We start from the raw sequence: 18,576 nt of genomic DNA on the forward strand, positions 1-18,576 counted from the left end.
CCGGTGTTGTTTTGTAAAACTGCGGTGATCCATTCGGGGATGGTGAGCAGATATTGAGCGGTATAGAGATGATCTTTTGGGATATTTGGGATGGCCACGACATGACGATAGAGTCTTCATTTGTAGTTTAGTATTTATTTACATTTCGATTGAGAAACAGATAGTTTGAATAATGTATCGTACTTTTAGTTGGTTTCATGGATTGTAACTATTCGTTAAACTATTTATAATAAACGTTGTTTCTGTTTTGTCTATTTGATTATCATACCTCGGGCAACCGAGATGGTGATGTCTTCATACCTGAGTGGTCCTGGTAAGGCACTTGGAGTATGGGGGTGTTACACCTTGCTTATTGGCTAGTGTCAAATTACAACCCAGCAAAGGGATGGTTATTTGACAAAAAACTCCCTGTATTAGAGGAGGACATCCATCTTTGCATGAGCATTCCAATGGGTTCAAGACCTGTTGAGGAAGCGTCACATGTGGATAAGTGTCCTGCTTATTTAGCTACGTTGGAAAACTTCCGAAAGCAATATCCACACAAATATATCGATGATCACCACGTCTTGAACAAATTATCCATGCAGAAAGATGGTGGAGATGACTTTAAACGAAATTTCATCGTTTACATATTCTCGTCTCTGTTGGGTGGTGTGCAAGGGAATCGCGCAAGTTTGAGGATTTTAAAAAGTTTAGGTGATACTTCATCGATTCCGAATTCAATTGGTGCAATTTCATCAAACAGAAGTTGGTGACCAAGTTGAGTCTTGGCAAAAGGAGGAGTGCAGAGATGTCAAACGCTTGAAAGGAGATAATTTTTTTGGTGGACCCATTATGGTGCTCGTGTACATTTACTTGGACCGTTTCGTCTACAAATCAAGATTGGTCGTAAGACAATTTCCAACTTGTTGTAATTGGACGAAAGAAAAAATTGCAAAAAGAATTAAACAGGAGTTGAAGGCAAAAAAAGGTTTCGGTCAAGGTTCTGTGGAGCCTCCCCTTGTCATGAGCTACCACACACTCGCACCCGCACCTCAGCCACCGGTCACAAAGCTTGAGCATGTTCAGTCCAAATCAACCATCCAATACCACGAAGAAGGCAAACCAGATATAGGGTCTGATATTCCACATTGCGGTGACAAGGAAGCGATGGCCTTAGTGACAGTAAGTGTGAGATTGTTCACAAACTTGCTGAAGCCGCAAAGGTAGCGGCTGCAGCTTTCGCTAGCTATAGATCTCTTGCTATTCAAGCTACGATCAAGCTACCTTCCTCAGCAGCGGTCTCTACTATGGTGGCAGCCGTTAATGGTATTGCGGACGGGTATATTTCATCCCAACAGGATGAGTTTGATGAGAATGTTGGGGATGAAGAAAATGCCGATGATGGGAATAAGGAGGAAAATATAGAGATGGGTAATAATGAGGATGCTAAGAAGGATGAGGACGGTGAACTGAATTTGGACAACGTGGTCAATAATATCGTTGGAAACACGTTATCCATTTCAGCAAATGTTGTGGAGAATGATCACGTTGTTAATGACGATGTGGACAGGATGGGTGGATGGTCCGACGCTGATTTACGTGCGGCATTGGAAATTATGGATGACACTTTTGTACCGATTCGTGCACCAGATCCCAAAGTGACAAGCAAACCCATTCGGAAACGTCGTAAACCAAGATTGCCAACCCCATCAGATTGCCCACGGTGGAGGCTGCTAGCAGACGACGATCATTTTTTGTCTTCTGAAGAAGACAGATCTATTGATCCTCAGTCCCAGCCAACACCAACACCAGTTGTCGAACTAGCCGAAACCCCAATTGTTATTGATTTACCCGATGATACTCAATGATTCCAGTCGTCCGTCCACCATCTCCAAAGCGTGTGTGGAAGAATCGAGCAATTGCCGAAAAACCATTGGTCACTCACCTATACATTCGTCGTCGTCATGGAAACCGTTTGTCAGGTGATGAAACCACCGGTCCGTGCGAAAGCGAGAAGAAGAGGGACCAGGTGAGGAAAGCATACAAGGTGAGGAAAGAATAGATCAGTGTCGAGAGGAAGAGGATGAGGGAACAGATTTCCTACATTATCGGTACCATCGTTTTCGATCATGTTGATGTCACTAATGTTGATGTCAATAATGTTGATGTCAATACTCCTGCTATTGTGCGTCCTAGAAGAGAGATAATTCAGTTTGCCGCCTATCGATCTCCGTATCTCCAAAGAAACATCGGTGTTATTACTCCTTTTAATACGGAGGAGAAAATCTTTGTTGGATTTCGGGCTTTGCTCAACAGTAGAACAAAGGTATTTGACTATGAACTTGTTTTGTAAATCTCAGGTCTCATTTTGTGAATCAGACAATTTATAAATCGTAGGGCTTATATTGTGAATCCAATAGACTGTTTTGAGAATCTGACGGCTTGTTTTGCGAATCTGATTGTTTTGATTGTTGAGTGCAGTGATATTCTTTTTCAAAGTAACACTCAGAGATTGACAAGGAGCATGTTGAGGACTATACCTGAAGGTGATCGAGTATGTTCTGAAGCTGTAAATATTTGGTGTGAGATCCTAAACAGTAATGAGAAGTTGAAATCACCGGATTCTCCTGTTCGTTTATTTGTTCCATACTCCAATGACGGTGTTAGTTCCCAGGGTTGTCCGGAAAATATTGATGTTTCTTGATTCAATTAGTAAGTTTTGGTTTGGTGTTATTATGTTTTGTGAAACCTATTTTCATCTTTATGTTCTTCTTTTCATTTCATCTTGTCTTGTTTTTGATTTGCACTCCAATCATGTCTACATCATGCCCACCGTTCTTCTTTTGTTTCGACCTTCGATGGAATAAATTGTGAGTCATACACCCTATGAATGGAGTAGATGTTAACTATTCTGATTATGTGCAACCTACGGTGCGTCTTTTCCTCCATTTCTGGTTATGCAAAGTTGTGAATTTACTTTTTTTTCGTGAATTCACGATCAAAGTGTTTGACAAGCATGTAACACATCCACATAATTAAGTGCTAATTTAGGTTGTGTATGTGAGAAAAGACAGGCTCATTAATTGGGTTTCACCAAGATTCGCAGCAGATGGGCGACATGATGCACGAGTTGTTTAACCCTCCTTCAATTTTGAAGTCCGGTGAAATGGATACCGGCGTCTATTTGTTTCACCTGTTGGAGCATTACAAAGGGAACAAAACCGATTTGTCCTTTAATTATAACTTCGTAAGATACCTTTACTTAACCTTGTGAACTGAGAGTTAGATTTGTCGGACACGGAGTTAATTTCTGAAACACAGGGCCGATTACGTGAACTTTGAAATAATTATAAGGACTTTTTGTTTTGCATTTATAGGTAAGTCACCCAAACGCTATGCATTGAAGTTATGCCTTCGAATTATGACCTCCGGTGACAACATGTTGAAAGCTATTGTCGAACGAAGTGCAGAAGAGTGGAATTGTGTGCCTATGTATGACCCATTCCCTTATTAATCATGTTTTGTGAATCTTAGATGTTATTATTGGTTTTATCTGTTGTTCTTAATTTCTGAATCGTGGGTCTTATTATGTGAATCAAAGATCTTGATTTGTGAATCACAGATCTTAAGCTGTCTTATTAATATTTGTCAGGGGCTACCGGCGTCTACCTTATTCTGAAGACGACCTTGTGAAGTTTATTTGGCACCGCAAAGGAAGAGATGTCACACAGTAAGTATTTTTCCCCTTTACTTTTATTTTTTTGTGCTTTTCCCTTGCCCCTTTACTTTAATTTTTATTTTTATTTGGATAATTCTAGTAATGTTTCTTAATGTGCCTTACTACAGCGAGGCTATGGTGTGTACTCAGTGGATGGAAGTCACACGAGCGGCTTTATCTACGCTTAGACCGCGTCAGTGGGTTATGGATCAAGTAAGTAGACTACTATCAGCGTTCATTTCATTGTATTATCTGTAATCTTTTGTTTCATTCCTAATATTGTTTTTTTAGGTGATTGATATGTTTGGGATTAAGACGACACTTCATCGACCAGATCTTCTGTACTTGCCATCGAATGTCATCGTGGTTAACTTTGAACTTGTTTTAATATTCAAGTATCTTGATTATCCCAAATTGATATGGTTTGTAAAATCACCTTTTGTGGTATGTAGAACTGTACAAAGAAGAAAAACCCTTGTATTTGGAATCAATACATCAGTGGGACATACAAACCGGTGAATGGTGCCACAATCCGAAAGGTCTGGTCCCTCAACAACATTTTTTTTTTTGTGGCGGACATGTAGGGCTGTAAATTGGAGACTAATCTTTATTATATCAGGTTTTTATACCGCTGATCAAAGACAAACATTGGTGGGCTTGTATATGCGATATGGAGAGTAAAACGAATTACATCCTCAACTCAAGCAACAGCGTACAGTCTTATGATGTACATAATACAACCATAGACACGGTATTAATTATTTGCCTAATCTAACCCTTGACAGTTTGTGAATCAGAGTATATAAAACATTTTTAGTGTACAATCAGTATTAACTCGAAACATTTTCAGGTGGCCAAATTATCTCCTATTTTGGCAAGTAGTTCCCCGTCATATTATCCCATGCGGTTTCTGCACTCTCACAGGGTTATAACTCTCAAAGTTCCTCAACAATCAAATAAGTAAGTTATTCCCTAATGTGTCCGCTTTACGGAAATTAAATATTGTTTACTAAACCGTTGAACACTATACTACATTCAGTTTTGATTGTGGAGCTCACGTGTTGAGGTATTTGAGTATGTTGAATTTGTGAGCTCGGTGATTGCGAGAATCCGGACAATTATCGGGTAAGAAACAAGTTGAACAAAGATACGTACATGAAATCTGTATTTGAAACTGTGTTGTTCATTAATTTCATCTATAATTTCTTACAATTGCGAGAGAATGCGATTTTGAAAGTCCGTAATGATGCAACTACTTTCATGGGATGCAAATACTAGAACGGTACGAGTCCGGTTCTTTAATAACTTTTGCATATCAAATCCCCATTCATTCATAGTATCCGCGATATTTTGAATAGTAGCGAGCCATGCTTGTCCGTGTATATATTTTGAAATATTTTATGTGTTTTCTGATATAGGAGTATAAGTAGCAAGATGTGCTTGTCTATGGTGGTGATATGATGTGAAGCAGGGAGATCGTTCTTCAGTGTATGCTTCTCTGGTTGGGAATTTATTCTTCATGATTGTCTTTGTGAGCGTGTAGTAAAACGGGCAGCATTTATTCTTTTTTTTGTGAGTTTTGGGTGTTATGCAGTGTATACTTACTTATCTCTGGTTGGTTCGTCGGAGGCATTTGTCCCTTATGCGTGGAATTTAACTTGTGGTGGATACAATCAAGTATTATGTTAGTATAGTATTAGATGGTATATGCAGGATCTATCAAGTATTCTAGTGAATATGTTATTAGTCATTTAGTTGGGTGCTAATCTGCTTATTTAGTAGATCTCCTTTTGTAATAGTTGATTTTAATCAATGGAATTGATTTTAATCAATGGAATTGATTAGTCGCTTGAATTTGACGTGGATGATTTATAAAGCGTCTGATTCGCAAAATGATACCTGAGATTCACAAAAGAATGTCTGAGATTCAAAAAAAAAGACGATATTCACAAAAAGATGGATTCACAAAATAAGTCGACAAAATGAGACCTGAGATTTACAAAAGAATGTCTGAGATTCAAAAAAAAGACGATATTCACAAAAGATGGATTCACAAAACAAGTCGATTCACAATATTAGACCTCGGATTTATATATTGTCATTCACACGGTAAGATTCATGAAATAACGTCTATAATTCACACTAATCCATTTTATATAATATTTAAAGTGTGTCATTCACAAAATAAGACCGTTTAGTGATCAACCGTTCCTTTCTAATAAGATTACGAATCTTCCTAATAATCGCGAAAATTAGACCCAGGATTCACAAATTAATACCAACAAATAAGATTTCCAGGTCTTTTGTACATATTAAGATTTAAGATTCATAAAACGTCTTACATTCACAAAAGAACCTCTCAGATTCACAAAAATAAGATAAACAAATAAGATGTCCATATTTTTGGAAACCAATAATATGTTGCCAAACTAAAAGACTGCTCCTTTCAAAATTGCCAGTGTCTTCTTCAATCATCATATCTATTTCTCAAGGCTTAAGAAGACTCTTTCCTTCATTCTTCATCCTCACCCCCTTCCTCTTCTACTTCTTCGTCCGCTAGCTCTCCCTACGTAAAAGACAGAGCTGGAATTAGAAAGATGTTTACAAACATTAGATGTACAATAATAAAAGTGAGGATCATGCAAAATTGGGTGACACGACGTGAATCACATTCATATAAGCCAACTGTTGTCATTTATGTTACAAAGTGAGGAATTATATCAGGTTACTACATACAATCAGTCTCATTTCTGTGATTCACAAATAAAGATATGTGATTCACATAACAAGACCCAGGATTCACAAATTAAGACCTGGGATTCACAAAGCAACCTCTGGGATTCTCAAAATAAGATAAACAGATAAATAAAATACTTGATTAATATCAGATGTATTTGCGTAGATGAATACAAACCTGATTCACTGGAGGAAGGTCTGCAAAATCATATGGACAATTCCTTTTGTCGTGGTTACCCTTGCGCTTACAGTTAGCACACAACCTTTTTGCTTTTTCCGCCTTCTTGATTGCCTTATTTTTCTTGCTCACCAACCGTTTACCTGACCTTTGTTCCTAGATACATTAGGCGGTAAGATGTTGGTTTCTTCCGGAACCTGCGCAGCCCAGTAGAAGCTCAATCTGTTGTTGTTTTGTCAACGGTTGAGTGTTTCCCTCTAGTTTTGTCCTGAATTCCTTGATTAACTTGGCAAACTCTCTCACATCCGACTCTTCTTTCCTTTTGAGCATACCAACGATTAAATGAATCTCGGACCACACCACAGACATTCCAATCTGTTTTGTCTTTGGTATTGTTGTATTTCTCTAATGATTCCCATTCCAATCATAAACGTCACTTTTGAGTGCATTCTTGCTCCACCTTTGCAAAATATATTTATCAGGTATGTCCTTAAACTTTCCCGAACAAACCCAAATGATGTATTTGCATAAAATACCTCTCCTTTCAAACAGTTTACATGTGCACCTTACATCATTCGTGCTTCTACTGCACTCAACTGCAAATTTTAGTCCTTTCTTTGCATCCTCAACTAACGACACTTCAAAGTTCGTCACAGGATCTGGCGGAGTGTATCCAACCAAACTGCAGGTATTTATTGAAAGCTTCACCTGGTTTTGGAACTCATAGAACATCGCATGGGTATAGCTTCTCACTGCTTGTGTCTCCCATTTTGACCCATACAGTGTTTCAGGGATTGAATTCGCATTCTCCTCTTCACGGAGCTTCAGCAGGTGCTTTTGGTGGTCAGTGGCGCTTTCATAGCGCACCAAGAACTCAGTTAATGTCCCGTATTTGTTTTCAAACCGCTTAAAGAAACTATTAGCACTCTCTGACCTTTGTGTAGTTCGTAGTAAACCGCCCATTGGCACATTTCTGAAATAAGCGGGTATCCATGTGTGTCTATCAGCGAACTTCCCATTCAACCACGTATTATCTTCCAAGGAGAAATCGTTCATGACTTTAAGCCACTTCTCTTCAAATTCCCCGGGCTCCAGGTCATCGTCCCATACAACACCGTTCAGACGGGTTAAAAAGTCGGTATCTCTACAAATTTTACTCCCAACCTTGTCGGTTATTTTCTTCATGATGTGCCACATGCAAAACCGATGTTTCGCTGTTTTGAACTTAGCTGCAATGAACAAAATCAAATTATCGACCGTCACCATCATTTTATAATAACTAAATTCACGCAGTTTCACATAACAAAGTCATACGATGCACTATTATGTAAATCTCAAGTCTTATCCTCAGATTCGGACTATAAATCATATAGCTTATTTTGTGAATCCTATAGCTTATTTTGTAAATCTGGGGGGTTATTTTGTGAATCTCATGTCTTATCCTCGGATTCAGACTATATAAATTTTGTGCCTTATTCGCGATATAAGTACGTGAAACATATTTTTACCCCAGTTTCACAAATTCATGATCTAGTTTCGCATAATAAGCACTACGATTCACATAAACAAAAAACCAATCAAATTATTACAACCATCATATTTTCCAGTGCCAACTAGAATCAACAAAACAAATGTAGGATTCACAATTTAATATGAAGTTTCACAAGTTAATAGGTACGATTTGCAAATTTCAGAAACATACCTGGAACTGCTTTAATTATTCCTGGGTCTTCGTCAGTGATTATGTAGTTAGGCTCTTTCCCACCCATATTTTGCGAAATCGGTCAAATACCCACATGAATGACTCATCGTTTTCATGTTCTATAAGCGCACATGCAAATGTGATTGACCTTTTATGATGGTCAATGCCCGTGAAAGGCGTGAACGTCATGTTGTACTTGTTTGTACCATAAGTTGGGTCGTATGAAACTCCATCCCCAAACAGAGCATACGCTCTTTGCATGTCACAATTCGTCCAGAAAATCCTTGTCAATGCATTCTTGGAATCTTTTTCATAAACAAAGTGGAGCCCTTTTGTTTCAGCTAGGGTGTCTAAGCGTGATTTGAACATTTCCCCATCATATTTGTTCATTAGACACTTCATTTCCTCTACGAAAATTTTTGAATTGCTTGACTGTTGCCCCGACATTTTGAAAACCACCCAATTGTTGAGTGCATAGTTGGTGTGTTAAGCTAGGACCAACATTTGCTTTTGAATTGCTGACAATCATTTGCATATGAAATTCATTGATATTTTCAGCAAGTTTCTCAAATTCCTTATTTTTCACAACATCAAGCGGGTGATTGTGACCCTCAATAAACACGTCAACCATGTACTTGTTCTCATGGAACTTGAACTTTATCATTCTTTGGACAGCCCCACCTTCTAATCTTTGTTATTCTTGTGGTTGACCCTTTGTTGGAACTCTCTGCCTCTCCTCCACCTTTTTTCACCCTACGTTTAGCAATTGGTTTGTTCGGTTTGCTCTTTGTACTACCTATTTCGTTATTTTCGATGCAACGGATTCATCCGCCTTTTCTGCAACACCAGTTAGGGCAGGTCGTCTTTTCTTCTTATTACAGCCTTCCCGATTGCAAACCATGCACTTTGTTATGATAATATCATCACGAAACCTTTTGCTTGAAGATTTCCTTGATTTAAACCCACAAGCAAAAACAGCGACGTTTCATAAAACAAATCATTTGAGTCTAAGTCAATAAATGTTTTCCCAATCATTTGGTGTAAACTTTTCATCAATCCTATTTATCCATTGTTGTTGCCACTCGGTGTGTAAGTTATAAGAGTAGTAGGTGTGGAAATAGTTGGTACTGTAGGGCTTGTTAACACAGTAGAGGTAGAAGCTTCACCGCAATTAACATTGGAATCAACAACTGAAAATTGTAGATTCACAAAATAAGCCAAAAGTGCAAGATAGGAGATTAACAAATAAAGTTCCACAATATTAGCATATAAGGTTCATAATCTATGCCACAAACCAAGTTTCAGGATCTTATAGTCTATATTTCAATAGATAACCTACTAGATTCAAATAATTAGCTCTTATATTTACAAAATAAGCACTCTGATCCACAAAATAGACAATGTTAAACAATCTCTGCCACAAACCAAGCTTCATAATCTTATAGTCTATATTCACTAAATAACCTATCAAATTCACATAATTAGCTCTTATATTCACAAAATAAGCTATCTGATTCACAAAATAAGGAGAATAGCAAAACAATCTCAAAAAAATAACATCTCAAATTCATAAAAGATTGATGTTTCTTCGGTTCAATTAGTAAGTTTTGCCAAAAAGAGCAACATAGGAGATTCACAAATCAAGTTTCACAATATTAGCATCTAAGTTCCTCTGTCACAAACCAAGTTTCGGGATATTAGTCTATATTTTTCAAAATAACCTCTCAAATGCACAAAATTAGCTCCTAGATTCGCAAATAAACTTCGAAGATTCACAAAACCAGACCAAAATAACGTCTCAAATTCATAAAATAGGGACAAAACAGAATACCTGTTGCAATAGCACTCTTATCAGAGTCATTTGTAGTATCAGAGTTAGACCTGCAACATCAGCGGGAACACTATAATAAGTAGGACGAAATTGATAAATTTTGATCAAATTCAGGATATTATAGCATACATTCACGAAATAACTTCCCAGATTTACAAAATTCACTCTTAGATTCACAAAATAACCTCACATATTCACAAAATCAGGATAATAGCGAAAAAAGGAGATTACCTGTTTCAAAAAGCAATATTATCACCGATTCATTGTAATGTCCGTAATCTCCATTGAAATTGAAGCTGCAACGTCAATTTGAGCCTTATTAGCTCTTATATTAACAAATAAAGTTTCACGATAATAATGTTTCAAATTAACAAAATAGTAGGAACACCATAATAAGTATGACATCGACAACCATAGATAAGAAAGCATGCAATATTACTGATACAAGACAATTAAAGCATTCAATGGTGCGGACTTGTGCAAACTTTTCAGAATTTGTCATCTTATTTAGTTTTAATCTTACCAGGTTGTATATATTAGTTATTTAAGTTTCACAAAATAACCTTCTAGTTTCACAAACTAGGGTCTCTGATTCACACAATAAGAAATAAATAAATTGCATCAGTAACGTTTAACAACAGAGATTCAGAAAATAAGGCCCAAGATTCACTAACTATAGGCTGAGATTCACCAAATAAAATCCGAGATTCACTAAATAAAGTATCAGATTATTAGTTCAAATAATTAAAAAAAAAATTGGTGAAGATTATGAATTCACTTTTAAGAAAAGGTCAGGTTGTATGTATCTAGATATTTCGTTGATTTGTTAATAACAGTTCCATTCCCAAGAAAAGGACATTGAACAATCAAGCATTCAATCAAAAAATTTAATATATGGGTAATGTGAACAGCATCTTGATGAGTTGTGCCAAATACAAGGCCTATAAATATCTAATTTCTGAAACATAATAGTATATACCAATAACCTCTCTTCTCTCTTCTGTAAAACATTTCAAAAATCCCTATTGCACACAATGTCTCATTTATTTGTATCTCCCTATACTTGTGTTTTGGCGAATGTTCCAGGTTATATGAATCAAAAAGGGAAGTATGTTTGTCCTGACCTCTCTAAATTGGCAGATTGTTTAATGAGCCAAGGTTATGAGATAGAGTATTTGGTGCCTGTTATGTGCAGGCAGACTTGTCATTTTATGGGATTAGTACTAATTCAATTTGGCACAAATGACACTAGCGCAAACAAAGGCTTTCAAGTTGCGGGAGAAGTTCGAGCAATTTGGGCGTACAAGACCGAATGGTGGCTACCTATTCCCGAGTTCGGGGCCCTTTCTATGGGTAGCATCAAGGCTTGATTCAAAATATTTTAACTACACTCCAATATGTAGAAGAGTCCCATATTCATCTAAACACGCGGGAAGATCACTTTCGATGCGGATGAACGGTGCACCTATAGCTATATCAATATTGCTCTATGTGCATTGCCTCGAACAAATAGGGGTGATTGATAAACTAAACAAATATCATATCTTGTTTAATTTTTCAGCTTTTCAGTTTATTTTATTTTTGAATGTTGTTGTTTAGGTAATTCGAAAGCCATGAACCTGCGAAATTTTATGTGATGAAAAATTACAAGATTTTTAAGTTTTCTGAATATTATATTTAGCTCTTATATTCACAAAATAAGCACTCTAATTCACAAAATAGACAATGTCAAACAATTTCTGCCACGATCCAAGTTTCAGGATATTATAGACAGTTTATATTTTCAAAATAACCTCTCAGATGCACAAAATTAGCTCCTAGATTCGCAAAATAACCTCTCAGATTCACAAAACCAGAACAGTCTATATTTTCAAAATAACCTCTCAGATGTTCAAAATTAGCTCCTAGATTCGCAAAATAACCTCTCAGATTCACAAAACCAGAACAGTTTATATTTTCAAAATAACCTCTCAGATGCACAAAATTAGCTCCTAGATTCGCAAAATAACCTCTCAGATTCACAAAACCAGAACAAAATAACGTCTCAAATTCATAAAATAGGGACAAAACAGAATACCTGTTGTAATAGCACTATTATCGGGAGTCGCCTGAGATCGGGAGTTAGACCGCAACATCGTGCAGTAATACCATAATAAGTAGGGCGAAATTGATTATTTTTGATCAAATTCAGGATATTATAGCCTACATTCACGAAATAACTTCTCAGATTTACGAAATAACTTCTTAGATTCACAATATAACCTCACATATTCACAAAATCAGGAGAATAGCAAAAACAACTTCATAAAATAGCGAAAAAACGGAGATTACTGTTTTCAACAAAGCATATTATCACCGATTATTGTAATGTCCGTAATCTCCATTGAAATTAAAGCCGCAACGTCAATTTGAGCCTTATTAATGAATGAATTATAATCAATTAATGAATGAATTAACAAAATCAACAAATTTTACACCGCGAATGCCGAAATTGCTCAATTGCTCAATTTTGATCGAATTCAAACCCTAAACTAACGAAATACTTGATTTTGATCCTTATAAATTTACAAAACAGTTCGATTTTGTTCAAATTTGATCATTATATCATCAATTAATGAACGAAGTTAAGAAAATCAATTTTTCATCAAATAATATGAAATTACCGGGAAATTACCTCGAAATCTTCTAAGAAATCGATTAATTTGATGAATTCGCCTCTTTGATTTTCAGAATTTGATTAATTTGATGAAATCGTCTCACAAATTTGATGATATTTTAGCTCTCTTTGAAATCGCCCAAATTGAGTGTTTTTGTATAACGTGAAAGCTCATTAGTTTTGGAAGGAAAGAATTTGGGCCTTTTGTTTAGATTAGAGAGAATAAGGTATTTGGGCTTTTTTTTAGATTAGAGAGAGAAAGTGTTTTGGACCAAATGAAAAGTTTCTTGTTGACCCCTAATTTTCATCCTTGTTTTTTCAGTCCAACATTACAAAATCAGCCCATCCATGTATAATGCAAATGAGTCCAAGGTAGTAATTTGGTGAGACCGGCCGCCTCGCCATAATGAGGTGCCTCACCGGATCCGGCCTCTATATATATATATATATGTGTATATATATATATACACATATATATATATATACATAATATATATATATACATATCTATATACATATATATATATATATATATATATACATATATATATACATATATATATATACATATATATATATACATATATATATATACATATATATATATATATATATATATATATATATATATATATATATATATATAGAGAGAGAGAGAGAGAGAGAGAGAGAGAGAGAGAGAGAGAGAGAGAGAGATGGGTTCAAATGAGTCCACCTAAAATGGTGAGTCTACTAAGCCCTAATCCTAGCCATTGATCTTCTAAGATTTATGGTTGAGATTTTAAAATTTTAAGATGAAAACTTTAATGTTTATAAATGAAACTTTAATTTATGAGTATAACTTTAATTCTTTACAATTATAACTTTAATATTTAAAGTCATTATATAAATAAAAATAAAAATTTATGTTATAAAATTTTATTTTAATGATTTATAAATGTAACTTTACTGTTTTAGGAGTGAAATTTTAATTCTCAAAATTGAAACTTTAACTTTTTTAAGCCTATTTATAATATAAAAATTTGAATTTTTTTCATTTTACTGATTTATAAATGTGACTTTAATGTTTTACGACTGAAACTTTAATGCTAAAAATTGAAACTTTAATTTTTTAGACAATTTTTAATATAAAAATTTGAATTTATTTAATTTTACTGATTTATAAATATAACTTTAATGTTTTACGAGTGAAACTTTAATGGTAAAAATTGAAACTTTAATTTTTTTTAGACAATTTTAATATAAAAATTAGAATTTAATTAATTTTACCGATTTAGAAATTTTATGTAAATATTGTAATTTTATTAACGTAACTTTAATATTTTACGCTTGTAACTTTAATCATAATTTTTGAAACTTTTTTTTTTATGATTTTAAAATTATACTAATTTGAATTTATGTAATGTAATTTAAACGGTTTATGAAACTTTACTCTCTTAGGAATGTAATTTTAGTCCATGTCATGTGAAATTTTAGTCCATATCATGTGAAACTTTAGTCAATATCAATGAAATTTCAGTCCATATCTTTGAAACTTTAATCCATTATCACCAAATCAACACCTTACCCACCACCAACTTTTGATTGTAACTTTAACGGCACACGAATGAAACTTTAATGCTTGTGAGTCGAAACTTTAATATTTGCGCGTCGAAACTTTTAATATAGACAATAACCACCAACGTCCACCACGACCACCTGACCCACCACGACGCCCATCCCTAACCACGATGCCAACGCCGCCATAGTCCCCCACCATCCACTACAACCATAGATCTGAAAAAAAAAGAGGCAGCAACCACCAACCGCCACCAACACAGCATCACGACAACACCACCACTAGCAGCCCCACACATGACCACCCAACAAACAGATCTGAAAAAAAAGGAAAGGAGAAACGTGATGGCGGTGGCTTGACCCACCAACAACCAGCATGACACCATTAACCACCACCATCAAATCTAAAAAAAAAAAAAAAAAGAGAAACAAGGAGACGACAGCCTGACCCACCGACCTCCACCACGACATCACCACCACCATCCGGCCCACACATAACCCACCAACAACAAATCTGAAATTTTAAAAACAAAAAATAGGTTTGATGTGTACATATGAAATTTTCGAAACAAAAAAAAGAGAGAGAAATGAGAAGGGGAGGGAGGCAGCGTGGGTATGAGTGGTGGCCGGTGCGTGGTTTCAGCGGCAGCGTTTCCAGGGTGGTGGCGGCGAGTTGTTGTTGACAGATAAGGTGGCGGTCGAGGGAGGAAGAAGAAGGCGCATGGGGAATGAATGGGTGAGGGAGGGTGGAGGTGTCGGTTAGAGAGAGATGGGAGGAAGATAGAGAAGTGAGTTTGGTGAAATGAGAAAATGTGAGGTGAGATTAGGGTTTGTAGTCTTTTATATGTCAGCATTTTATTTTACTCTAATCTTAGCCATTCATTTTTTAGATCCAATGGCTTATAATAGGACTCATGGGACTCACCTATAATAAGGGGACTCACTTGAACCCATTTATATATATATATATATATATACTTGATATACTTGAGACAGAAATAGTAATATGCCAAGTTTAACCACCAACGCCCAACACCTCCAAGCCGTGGTTGAGGCCGTGCTACCACCAGCCACTGTTGTGGCCACTGCCACCCATGGGCAGCCTCATTGCCGCGGACAACAAAGTCCCTCACAACCTCCGTTCACACACTTAAAATAGTCCAAAAACGAGCCATTTAAGACATGAACAAGACGGAAACTAAAAACGATAATTCACGAATAAAACCACCAAATTTCGCCCAGACAAGACTCGGATTTACCGTCCCAAAATAGCCACTTCCAACAACAATTTAAGACAGAATTCCAACTATAAGTAAGACGGAATCCTCCATATAAACCACATATTCTATACATATAAACCATCATGTAACAGAAGACAAGAAATTATCACGAGTGAGCATGTAAAACTAGTATTATTCCGACACGTTCAACCATACCTATGAAAAAATGATTAAAGGTTTAAACTTTATAGTATATAAGAGCTAAACACAACATATACGGACACAATTTCGACATTATGTCGAGTAACCTATAACCGTTACCTCGAATGCTCTTCAATCCTTGAGTGAATAGTCCACAATGTACGAGTCTCCCTCCGGGTCTTCAAATTCTTCACCTATAAACAAGGAAACGGAAAATTTAAGCTAAAACTCGAAACTTTTATAAGATGATCGATTTTGAAACCTCCACAAGAGTGGGACTTTCTTACCTAGAATGTTGAAGGACGGAAAGAGGAAGACAATGGCGCAAAAATCAAAGGAAACAGTTGAGAAACGAGGATGAAATCCCGGTTTTAAGCTCGAACAAAAATGGTGCTTATGACTTGAGTTTACTGCATTGTTGTTGCTGGTTTTCCTGGGATTTTCGAAAAAGAAAAGGGAAAGGGTGAGTTGGGATTGGTCTGTCTTATTTTTGGTGTGAGTGTGAGAGTATGTGAGTGAACCATTATTCAATTAGTTAGGTGCTAAAAGTGAGGGATGTGTTGTCGGTATGGGATAGGTCGGGATTAAACTAGTCTCACATGTGAAAATGTTTCGGTCTTTTGCTAGATGGAAATACGTCTTAAATCTACTATAACTTAAAACGGATTATTATTATTATTATTATTATTATTATTATTATTATTATTATTATTATTATTATTATTATTATTATTATTATTATTATTATTATTATTATTATTATTATTATTATTATTATTATTATTATTATTATTATTATTATTATTATTATTATTATTATTATTATTATTATTATTATTATTATTATGAGGATGCGCGCAGCTTTCATTAAAAGAAAAATAAAAGTTTATATGAAATTGGTGGGGAGCCGAGAGACAATCTGGGCTCCCACACCCGTAGCAATTGCAAAGCTAAGTCTAGTAAGAATGTAAGCGGCCACCCGAGCCCCCGCATCCTGAGATACCAAGAATTTCTGGATCCGCTTGAGCAAGACAACAACATCAGAACCCAGCTCCCCAAGTGAAGAGAAAGAGAAAGGAAGGAAACCATAACCCGCTACCGTGCACAAAACCCCATACTTAGCACACTTTCGCTGAGCAAAGATCGGCCGACAACCCGGCCAGGCACAAAATCCGTCATCGATCCCGAGTCAAAGGAGAAGAACCTGTCAAGTTGATGCACACATCACGCCCCCTGTCTCAAGAATAAAGCAATAAATCCGCAGGACGTAGAGAGCCACCATGTCCATCAACCAAACCGATATCAACCTCCTTTCCCGCAGTAATACCAGATCTATAACAGATGTCGAAAAGAGTGTCCCGGACAAGGTTATGCCGATGTTTAACGCCCACAGTACCAGTACAAGAAACAACGCCGTCCCCAAAAACATCATCAGCAAAAACCCGAGAGCAAGCAGGACAGGGCCTAGATACCGTGAATAATGGAACACTCAGACGATACCTCAGCACACTACGGTAAGTCCTCCCGTTCATAGTCTGACCCAACCCCGAGATAGGAACCGCACGTAACCAATCAGAGGAGTGAGAACCCTGCTGAGACTGCCATAAAGCAAGCTTGCGTGGTGTCAAAGAGAAAACAGACTCTGAGGCAGCAGCAACCGTCGCGAAATAAATGTCTGCCAATTTCTTCATAAGTTTGGGGGCAACAATTTCACTCGGGTGACCTAATATACCAGAACCTGTAGTCGCAGTAAACACCTGCGCGGCATCATCAAAAGCAGGCCAGCGGCTACAATACGGAAGGGCAAGGAGCTTAGCTCGCAAAAACCAATGACTAGACCGCAAACGGACGCAATAAAAGCATAAAATAAAACATCTCCTGCCGCATAGACACCAAGACCACCAAGATGTAAAGGGAATGTAGCAAGACGCCACTGCCAATCCCCAAAACCCGGCCCTGACGCGGTGACAATACGTTCCAAGCTAGAACGAAGAGCGGCATCAAAAGGAAGATGAACAGACCCCAAAACACTAGGGGAGCAAGTACGAAGTGAGAAGTAGAGCTTGGAAATACCATTACAAGCTCGAAGAAGAAGCAACTCACATTGCGGGTCCTCAATCCTCGCAACCAAATCCATTAGCTCAATGGTCTTGGTTACTCTCTTCGCCACAATCTCACTGCTAAAATCAGGACAAGCACTGACAGGTCCACCGAAAACTGTAGCACCACGCAATGGCCGAGAAATAGAAGGGGGAAAAACCCCAGGAAGCTGACTCTGAGGATCCTCAACTGGCCAAAACACCTCCGTCTTGGAAACATTAAGATGCAATCCAAAACGAGGGCCATCCACCATAATCAAATCCAAGACCTTCCCCACCTCCAAAGTATCACCCACAATGGTGCCATCATCTAAGTACCACGCCTGCATAGTGAGGACAAAAGTGTCCCGGATCTTGCATACTAAGGGATGCAAAACCAAAGCGAAAAGCAAAGGGCCCAACGGATCACCCTGCTGGACACCCTTACAAGACCACAAGCAGTGCTCCCCACAAAAAAGACGGGCAGGGCTGGAATAACAAAATTCCACCCAACGGGAACGAACCGAGCAGCGACGGTGGACCTCCTAAAGCATGGTCTCACGATCAACAAGGTTGAAGGCATTCTGGAAATCCACCAGCAACATAGAAAGCCCAACCTCAGCCCCCCCGAGCCTCAATGAGCCGGTTCAAGGCATGCAAGATAGCCTCTCCTCCACCGGACACGCCCACCCTAAACTGAAGCCCATCAAAATAAGA

The 18,576-nt window shown here is 37.1% G+C and overlaps 1 protein-coding gene and 1 long non-coding RNA gene across 2 annotated transcripts; one reads left to right on the forward strand and one right to left on the reverse strand.

The window, feature by feature from the left end:
* The first annotated feature begins 4,142 nt into the window (after nucleotides 1-4,142).
* Nucleotides 4,143-4,639, forward strand: LOC141656123 (uncharacterized). The gene is made up of 3 exons (XR_012548359.1): nucleotides 4,143-4,239; nucleotides 4,320-4,451; nucleotides 4,551-4,639. It is a non-coding gene; the product is annotated as an uncharacterized LOC141656123 (long non-coding RNA).
* A 2,380-nt stretch (nucleotides 4,640-7,019) lies between these two features.
* Nucleotides 7,020-7,670, reverse strand: LOC141655408 (protein FAR-RED IMPAIRED RESPONSE 1-like). Its single transcript, XM_074462490.1, has one exon. It carries the CDS (start codon nucleotides 7,668-7,670, stop codon nucleotides 7,020-7,022), a length of 651 nt encoding a protein of 216 aa, XP_074318591.1.
* Nucleotides 7,671-18,576: the final 10,906 nt, after the last annotated feature.

The sequence above is a fragment of the Silene latifolia genome, chromosome 5 (genome assembly GCF_048544455.1).
Source record: "Silene latifolia isolate original U9 population chromosome 5, ASM4854445v1, whole genome shotgun sequence".
NCBI lineage: Eukaryota > Viridiplantae > Streptophyta > Magnoliopsida > Caryophyllales > Caryophyllaceae > Silene > Silene latifolia.

Excerpts from the sequence above, each read along its gene's own strand:
- LOC141655408 (XM_074462490.1), bottom strand. The coding sequence starts at position 7,670 with ATGAACGATTTCTCCTTGGAAGATAATACGTGGTTGAATGGGAAGTTC.